General features: G+C 40.8%; 2 protein-coding genes across 2 annotated transcripts in view; one reads left to right on the top strand and one right to left on the bottom strand.

Moving 5' to 3' along the window:
* SEPT10 (septin 10) overlaps positions 1–8816 on the bottom strand; it is a 29727-nt gene extending 20911 nt beyond the window's left edge. Inside the window, exons 1-3 of the mRNA XM_009326298.1 lie at positions 8775–8816; positions 1521–1638; positions 599–794 (exon numbers count right to left, since the gene is read on the bottom strand). Coding sequence (XP_009324573.1) covers positions 599–794; positions 1521–1638; positions 8775–8816 — 356 coding nt within the window. The remainder of the gene's footprint in view (positions 1–598; positions 795–1520; positions 1639–8774) is intronic.
* A 158-nt stretch (positions 8817–8974) lies between these two features.
* The window catches only part of SOWAHC (sosondowah ankyrin repeat domain family member C), a 3211-nt gene continuing 2037 nt past the window's right edge, over positions 8975–10148 (top strand). The window contains 1 exon segment of the mRNA XM_009326299.1: positions 8975–9054. Coding sequence (XP_009324574.1) covers positions 8975–9054 — 80 coding nt within the window.

The following is a 10148-nucleotide window of genomic DNA, read 5'->3' on the forward strand; positions in this document are numbered from 1 at the left end:
CTAAAATTCTTTACAATTAAGGTGAAAGAAACAAAATCTGCTGAGAGACAGTTCAGTATTTTAAAATCTTCAATGCATAAAAGCAGAGACTCAAAAAAAGTTCTGAAAGACACTAGAGTTGTACCTCTACATCTTCTGATTAAGCTGTCCAACATAAAAAACAAAGGCCTTCAGTAATCCACGTGATGTTCCTTCCAGTTCAAGGTCTTCGATATGTTCCAATCAAATTGTTAAAAACCCTGTAGATCTAATCTGTACCATCTACAGTACCTTATAACCTGTTTGGTTGTTTAAAAAGTCTCCCATTGACTTTCCTGCTTTCCTCCACCCCAAAAGAAACTCTAGTCGCTATTCCACATTTTATTTACATACACTTATAAAAGATTATATCATAAAGAAAGGGGCAGAGTTCATCTGATTTCTCAAACCATTTCCTAGATGAGAAGAAAAACGTGTTTACTTTGGTACACAGAGATAACATTTAACCAAATATTTGGAACATATGTAAGACAAGTATTTACTACAAAGCCCAAAGAAAAATCAACTTGTAGTTGAATACCAAAACTTCTGCTTACCATAGCAACAAGAGGGCACTTACCTGTCTTCTTTGTTTATCTGGTCACCAAATCCCACTGTATTTACAATGGTCAGCTTCAAAAGAACATTACTTTCCTGGAGTTCGTAAGTCTGGGCTCTAAGTCGTACACTTGGCAGAAAATGCGTTGACACAGGGTCATCAAAATTGGTGTTAAACAAACTGTTTATCAAGGTTGATTTCCCACTTCCAGTTTCCCCTAAAGTTAAACAGAAGGGTTCGGGAAAACATTTTGCACATCAAATAAATACCTACTAAGCATAAAAAGTGTTATCACAGCAACTCGACAAATTTACACAAAAACTTGTCAACTGATTTCTCCGAGCAAAATGGTTGCCTGCATTCCTTTTTCATAATGAGCACTAAATAACTTTTAGTTAATTTTTTCATCCTACAGGTGAGAGTTACCTGCTAATGAGTAATAAGCAGAACAGCCTCTTGACACTTTCATTTCTTTAAAAGTGCGAACTAATTTCCTAGAGATTTTAAAAAGCTAAGTAACTAACTGTGAAACCACTGGATTAAACACAGTTTTTTTCTGAATACGGCTAAAATACTACATTTGGTAAGTATAGAAGTACTTCAGTAGCACCACCTTGGAATTGTAGGGTTTTTTGATCTGAAGCTCTTTGTTACAGTAAAAATAGTGTAGCCCAGTTTACTCAAAAGAATCCAAGAAGTTGCCTGTAAATCAATAAATGCACGGCATCCATTTTCAACATTTTTGGTCTTCATATCGTTTATGAAAATGCTAAATATAAAAACAAAGGATGGATACAAATAAGCAAAGCTGGGGGAAGGGGTGGAATTATAGTTCATGCTTAACATTAAAGAAAGAGTTTAACATTGCAACCGGATTTAATTTCAGTCACTTCCTACGTATGGGTATACCACTAAAGCCTTAAACCACCCGGATACTACTCACCAATGCAAAGAATGTTGAAGCAGAAGCCCTGCTTGATGGATTTTTTAACCAGTTGATCAGGTAAACTACCAAAACCAACATGCCCGGACAAGGATAAGGTTCGATAGCCATCATTTTGCTACAGAAAAATCATTTAAAAATATGTTAGTGAAGTGAGTTGCAAAGCAATTAGGAATGGCAACAAAGGAACTCTACTAGTAAGCTAGAACTCATTCCTTATGATTTACATGAAACCAAGAAAAGCAAAAGTCTGAAAAAAGATCTGTCAAATCAACTTTATTCCATGATTTGAGAAAGCATTCAGATTCACAGAACTATATGCAGGCTCAAAGTGAAGTCCATGTTTTGGAAAAAAAAAAAAAAATCATGAAATAATCATGAAATAAAGCAGACAAGTCCCACTGAAAATGTAAACTGGAAACTGTAGACAGAAAACAGATCATGGTTGGTTTGCTCTTAGAAATGAAGAAAAAAAAATTTAAAAACAATTTAACAGGCAGAATTCAAAACAGAGACCATAATCACAGGAAGGTGTATGTTATCAATCAGAACTCATTCTGAGTAGCTGGAATTGAAATTGTTATTTATGGAAAATCATACGTTATCTACACACCAGAACTCTAAGAGATAATATTATATATATTATTAGGAATGTCTAGAGGTGCACATTCCTTTTCAAATGTCAGCTAGCAATCTAGCATCACGACATCAAGGCAATAAGCATACTAAAAATGCATAAGATTAAAAGGAAATATCTCGGTCCATACAAATGAACTATATTTTTAAACAAACATTCCATATCAAAAGTGTAAACAGTGACAGGTCCATGCTATTCTTTCTCTTACGTTTCCAATCCACACGCCATTACTGGTTCCTGGGAACATGTATATAGCTAACAGTAGGAAAAATTTTATTTAACACTTACAAGCCCATAAAAGTGCCATACCTTTTATAATAGGTATGCATAGCAAGTTTCAGAATTCTTGTAGTTAAAAGGATATGGACATTCCTCACAGCAAATACTCATCCTCTTCTTCTTTTGCACAGGACTTCTTGTGTGGGACTACAGACTGCACTAACCCTCATTTTAGACTACTATAACCAGATAACTCCATTTTAAACTAATATAACGAGGAAAAATGTGTAACCAAAGTGAACAATTTAAAGCGAAAATATGACATCTTAGGGCTATTAAAAAATCAAATGTTCATTCAAAGCATGTCTGAAAAAGAAATTTCTCAAGGTATTCTACCATATGGAAATTACTATTAAAAAGGGCTGAGAATCACTGAAAACTGTCAGTATCCTGTCCACTTAAAGACAAGTGTATCTGAGACAGAGTGGCAGCACATCTAACAACTACAGAATCATAGAATCATTGAGGTTGGAAAAGACCTCCAAGATCATCAAGTCCAACCGTCGACCCAACACCACCATGCCCACTAAACCATGTCCCTAAGCGCCTCATCTACACGTCTTTTAAATACCTCCAGGGATGGGGACTCAACCACTTCCCTGGGCAGCCTCTTCCAATGTTTAACCACTCTTTCAGTAAAGAAATTTTTCCTCACATCCAACCTAAACCTCCCCTGGCGCAACTTGAGGCCATATAGTATGGTTACGTATAGTATAGTTACACAGTCTGGTATTCAAACCACCTCTATCGCCACCAATATAAGACAGTTCCTCTAAAATAAACCGTTAAGCCTCCACACCGAGAGGCAGGGCAAGAGGCTCAGCGCAAGCGCAGAAGGAAGCCCGTCATCTTCGTGTCACCAGCCTAAACCCAAACCGTGCTGGGCTACCCTCAAAATCCCCACAGAGCCATTTCTGAGTCTCCAAGAAAAAACCCTAGCAGAAAGAACTTTAGTTTCCTTCCAGTCCACTTGGATTTCAGTGGACAAACCACCAATACCTACAACCTTACTGACCATTTCCAGAGGTCATTAGAGTAACTACCATGTCATCCACAAGGGACTATGTCAGGATTAAAAAGCGTTTAGCTGAGGAAACTGGTATTACAGCTGTATTTGCTGTACAAAGCTAAGTGCAGAAACAGACGACTGGGGTCCTCATAGCCGTTAACTCTGTAACTTCATTTTCAAAAGGAAGGGAGAGATTAATTACAATTTAGCAATTAAAATCAAGAGTTTACTGTTTTCTGAAAACAAAAATCAACAATAATTAGTTCTTCCACTGTTATATTGGCTGTTTTTCACTGAAAATTTGACCAGATTTCTGTGTGAAACAGAGGACAGTGAGAAATAATAAACGTGCAAAACAAGGTGCCTTCTCTGTGCTTCACGTAGAAAGCTAAGGCTATGCTTGTAACTCAACAGACATCTGGCTGTATCACTACTTAAAAATTTGTATCAGACATCCAACATGGTTAATTTCTTTGTATTTCCAAGTTTCTCCCAAAGATGCTTCTTATGGATATGCATTGCAGTTAGGAAAGAGAGTAACAACTTCTGCAATAAGTATTTATGCAATTGCCAAGATATTGAGAAATCTCAAATTTGCTGCTATTTTAGGATAGCATATTTCATTTCCACAGTACATAAGTTAATTTAATGACACTACACAGTTGTGAGTCAAAATTAAAACTATTTTTCTGGAAAGGTACATATATAAAAGTACATGAGACATTCTATGTCATTTCAGACAGAAGACAAAAAATTTACACAAGACAGAAAAGTCCTGGTAAGTTGTAAAAACACATTACAGAATCTGGTAGGTAGAAGAACTTCCCCAGCAGAGAAATTGTGTTCTATGCACAGCTTTCTTCAGCGCTGTCCTGGGGGAGGAAGAGACATACCATCTTCACTTTGTGCATGCAGAGATGACACAAAGATATTAGTTGAGATAATAAAGGGAAAGACTAAGAGAGCAAGAGCATGAATCTCATTCACCCCAGGTGTAATTTAGCACCTTAACCACAAGATCACTCTTTCTAGTTCTTTCTGTCAGAGGTAATGACACAGTAAACCAAAAAAACTAACCACTACCCCCCGAAACCTCATACATTCACCAACTGAGTGTGACCCTACAATGAGAATGTCAGCGGCAGAACGTACATAACCACAGGACAGGGGAAAACAAGAACTTCAAGCAGAAATAATATTATTTACATTCATGAGAACACATTTTAATGTCTTGTCCTAAGGTTCTCATTTTAAAGAGGAGATTGACAAATTGAAGGATGATCAGAAAGGGAAAATTCAGGGTCTCAGAAACCATTTGTACAGAGAAATAGTACAGAAAGATAGACTATGTAAGTTCTTTCATGAAAATGGCCAGAGTTTACTTGATTACGGTACATATGAAGAGGAGATTTCTGGTAATGCACACACGCAAAAAAAAAACCCCAACACTACATTAATAGCAAAATTTTAAAAGCTAGAGACAGAAAGATGCAGAATCTATTTCTATTTTAAAAATTTATCTACTTTTCTTAGGTATTTTAACTACTATTAAACTGTTCAGACAGTTGTCCTAAGACCCACAACAGAGTCCTCAAGAATCAGCTTCACCAAAAATGCTGCAATAAAAGCTCTTAATTTAGACTACAAAACTTTCAAGAAATATTGTGCAGCTCAACTTGAGACAGCCTCAGTCACGCGGATTTAGAAGCCTACATTCTTGCACGGTTGTACTTCTGTTCTCCATGCAACAAACATTACGGGACTGAGAGCTACTGTTCTCATTCGGAGACTCGCCCCCCTCCGCCTTCCTTACGGAAGAATCACTTTGTGAACCTGTTCCATCTGACATCGGTTGGAGCATTCTCTTAATAGAAAAGCAATAGCCTACATTTCTCCTTCTGAAATTTTCCAAGGGCATCACGTCTCTCCCTCAATGCCAACACCTCACACAGCTTCCCTCTGCTGTGGTCTAACAAATATGCAGAGAAATTAAATCCACAAAACTGACCACGTGATGCCTGCATTCTTACTACTTTTCAAAGAAATAATACGTCATCCAGTTGAAAAACAAGTTACTACCGTATCACCAGTTTAGAAAAATGGTGACAACTCCAAAATTAAGAAATGTAAATCATGCTGAAAGCAATTAAGTCACCATACTAGCCAGTCTTTCCACATCAGTATCCGTTGGAAGGAGCAGCTAAATTATGCTTGAAGACAACATCTCACCCAACTTCATTCAGTGAATAACTCAAACCTTGTAACGTGAATGCTACGAGAGCTGTAATATTCCCGTAAATACTTCCTGCTTCTCACTGCTTTCTCAGAATTCATACTCTCATCAAAATAGCACACAATATAGATCGCTTGAGACGGTCCGAATCACATCTCACTCCTTCCCTCCCCTCCTTTTTAAAGGGTTGGTAGCATAGCTTTCAAGGAACTGCATCTAGATTTCTGCAAATTCAGTTAATCAATTATATTGGTTTATATAAAGTCCTCTTGCCCATTAAAAACAGCGTGCAAAGAAAAATCAGTGCCTGAGACAAAAGTAACATTTAAAAATTGTTTGTTTTTTTTTCTTTCAGAAACAAACTAAAAATAAGTAGTTATCTTCTAAATTTGCCACCTATTTCAGGCTAAAACTGCGCAACACCAGGCCATTCCACAGCAAAAGCTGGGTCTCAGACTACATGCATCTCTGCATAAGCCTCCTGCAGAACCAGACTCGTACTCCAGGCAAACAGCTAGCTTGCCACTCGGCTTGTAGAGATGACTGAAGTTTGCCCTCCAAAGAGGGCAAACTTTTCTTCCTTGAAGAAAAAAGTAATCGATGCTCATGTGCACAGGCAGGAGGCAAGGGTCCTGCCAGGCCCAGGCGGCTACGCAGGCTGCGCACAGGCCCTCGGCAGGATGCCTGGGCGTCAGCCACGAGGGTGGCCGACAACACGTTAACGTGCCCGTGGACACTCCAAACATGTCTCTTTCAGAGCCCTGAGTTTTCCACTATCACAAACAGTTGTGGACATTCATTAAACCAGAAAATCTATTTTAATCTTCCAATAACAAATTGCATTACTCTCTTACAGCCAACTACTTTCCTCATAACCAAAGTTACATTTAGTCCAGTAAATATCAATGTTGCTATTGCCTCCTAACACGAGGTAAGTAGGAAACTAACCAGATTTTGGAAGCGAGTAGAAAAATACTTTCCATTTTTGGGTAGTCAAAATGTAAAATGTAGACGTGTGGTGTAGGCATGCATACCATTGACATCTCTCGATGTCGATACACGCGTGAGAGAGAGACAGAGAACAGATGGGATGAGTAGAGGGAACAGAAAGGAAACCTTGGCAAAATAACACAGAAGAGAACAGAAAATATAGGAGGATGAGGTAGAAAAAAATACAAAGAAAGAAAAGGCCATGAAGATGCAGAGTAAGAAAGGAGGTACATTAAAAATTACATGGAATTAATACAGCAGTCTATTCTTTAAAATAAAAAGCAACACACAGGAGTCAAGTATGGAACAAAACATTCCCCAGAAAAGGTGTGTAGGAAAAAAAAAAGCATTGGCCAAAAGACAATTCAATGAAAACTCATTTGACAATTTCACTCACAGTTATCATGTAATTTATTCAGTATGAGAGAAACAGTAGACAACTTCTAGGGATTGGTCCAAACATCAGAAGCCCCGGATTCTTCCCTCATCTCTTTCCAATGACTCCTTACATGGTATTCTGGTGCACCAACTATTTTCCTTTTCTAGCCCTCTTCAACACACAATACAGCTGAAGTTGCCTTAAACCATAGGTTCCCACAAGATTTCCTTCATACACATATATTGGAGAGACCCTAGAAAGAACCTTAAAAAAAAAAAAAAAGGTGACTTTTTGCCCTATGTTTCTGTCTGACGAAGTCTGAGGCAGGACAGAATCTTCTTGAATGCTCTGAAGTCGCACGGGATGGGCAGAGGAAGAAGTGACAGTCTTGTCAGTGGAGAACAGGGGGCACAACGCGCAGGTTGCTACTGAAGACAACTTCTGCACTGTATTTTGAGGTATTTAGGAACAAACAAACAAGCAGGGACACTTTGCTAGTTCTCCAGCCGTGATGAGGTGATTTCACAGACAGCAGCGTATTCATTTGTAAATGCCGCTAAGGCCTCTCTTCACCAACAGGCGTTTAAGTAAGTTGAAAATCTAGCACATGTAGTACCTGTTCCTCCGTTGCTGCCTATGGATAGATGGGGCAAGAGGCAGCAGGTGGGGGAATCAAGACTCGACGATAGAAAAGAAACCAGTTCCCCACCGCTAGGACTCCATGTGCCAGGCAAAGGATGATGACGACAGCGCTGGTTCAGATGGGACCGATCAGCTACTGCTACGCAGGAGAAAGCGTTCGGTTTTGTGGTCCGCACAGAAAGGCCTCTCTTGACCTGTGTGTTTTCAAGGAAGGAAAAACAAAGAAACGGAAATCTGGTGCAGTCCTCTGAGATGACCCCGACACAGAAAAATACTCACGCTGGTATCACAACTGCACTCACTTTCGGAAGATCTGCACCTCTTTGGCTGTGCTGGCTCAGCTGTGCCTGTTGCAGCTTTAGCACTGTGTTTCCTGAAGGGCAGCAGGTCAGTCTTCGTCACCCTTGACCACATCAGCCCCTTGTTGATGTTCCTTGTCCGAATGAGAAGGCAACGCTGGTCTTGGATGCGACAATGGCGGTTGCTATCAGAATGCCTCTTTGACTGCAACAAGGATTTTTTTTTTCCCCCCCTCCTTTTTAATTAATCAACGACGAGCACTGTATGCTGTTGTATGGGGGCAATGGCTGCCAAAACTTCCCCAGAAGTCAAATTTTCAAAAATCAGAAGTACTAAATACTTGCACCTCAGACTTTGTGCAGTCTGATTGTAAAGAGGTTTATAGAAGGAGGTCAGACTGCATTCTGAGACTGATTTTACATTTCTTTTGCAAAATGACTGAAAACAAAATCTTTCCCACAATGTAGTAAGAAATACTTTAACAATTATACAGCATGTGTTAAACTAGGAAATATTACTTGATGTCAATATATTTTAATCATTACATTTACATTATTACATTTATAAACCTAATACAAAATCACCCTCCTCCATTACAGAACTACGTTACACCCCTGTTTTTACAGTATTCTCTGTAAAGCTTTCCACGTACATGCTTCTCTCTCTTCCCTTACCAAACCTATCCGCTTAGTGGACCCTCAATGCCGCTCTCACTCACTTTTGCCGATTTACCGCATCTCTCCACACTCCTCACACAAACATAAAGCAGCAAAAACATTTTGTACCGTTTCTCGTACTTTGGCTCTTAGGTTTTTTTCTTTCCACATTTTTCCGGTCTCCCGCGAGAGCCAGCCCATGAAGTACTGACTCTCCACCTAGCTATATATACATACTGTGTATGAAGAGAGAAAGCTTATATAAAGCTAATGCATTGCACTATGTTATAGGGCAACTGCAAAGGATTCATAGAGGCCTTAAAGAGAGTATGTGTGAAATGGAGCTCTCTGGGCAGCAGCCCCGGCAGAAAGCAAGCTATGCTCCACGGTCAAGTTGTGAGCAAGCGGGGTAACATGAATGAAGCCCTTTCACTCTCGGTCCGAGGTTGGTCGGGACGTGGTCGGGCCTTGTGATGGCTCTAACAACGGTCCAACAAATAACTCTTTCAGCACCCGAACGCAAAGCAGCCCCTCTTCCTTCTCGCTCCCACGCCACTCCCTCGGGTGTCCCATCGAGAAGCAGAGCAAGACACAGCCCCGGATGGGAATCGCTCCAAGAAAAGAAAACTTCGAAAGAGTAACAGTTGTTTTCCATTTTTTCAGTTCATGGGGCAGCTTCACACACAGCTCCACCGACATAACTGAGGTGTAACAGCACGGCGACAGGAATGAGCCAATAATCACCAGAGACAGGTACTTTATCTACCTTCCCGCTACCAGAAAATGCAACAGCAGCTAACTACACAGCCAGGGTGGAGGATTTTTCCCCCAATTCCTCCCACTCCGTGTTGTTTCCAGAACCCTTCTGTGCTTTGCATTGCTGAGATGTAAAACATGGCAGAAAACTCAAGTCATAAACGAATGGATTTATTTCATGTTCAGAAAGGGAACTAATGCTCCAGCGCTAATGTGTGGATGGGTTCAATGTCTTCAAAGCATAAAGCTGACACCTTCACCATTACCCATAAGAAAAGTATTTCTTCAATAGCCAAGATTCAACTTACTACTCGAAATACGCGATACGCTATGGGAGCTCTAAGAAGGGCAACATCTGAAAACAAGATCCTTTAACAACAAGTTTTTTAAAAGCCCGGCAACTCCGGGAACTAGATGGCATGCCAGGGCTTTATCTCGCCCGCTAACCTAAGCCCCGCACTGCCTTCTGACCCCCGCACCGGAGCAGCCTTCACCAGCGCCACCCCGCCGGCTGCTCCAGCACGGACCCAGCGGCAACCCCCGGCCCCCCTTAGCGAGAGCAGCCCGGTACAAGCGGCACTTCCACCTCTCCACACGGTGTAACCGCCCGCCTCCTTCCCCTTCTGGTGCCGGTGCTGCCGGACCCGTCCCCTGAGCCGCGCCGGGATGCCACCTACCACCAGGTCCCCCCAGGTACCCCCAGGGCGGGGGCTGGCCACCGGCCACCGCGGCGGCTAACGGTCGGCG

The sequence above is a fragment of the Pygoscelis adeliae genome, unplaced genomic scaffold (assembly GCF_000699105.1).
Source record: "Pygoscelis adeliae isolate BGI_AS28 unplaced genomic scaffold, ASM69910v1 Scaffold156, whole genome shotgun sequence".
Lineage (NCBI taxonomy): Eukaryota > Metazoa > Chordata > Aves > Sphenisciformes > Spheniscidae > Pygoscelis > Pygoscelis adeliae.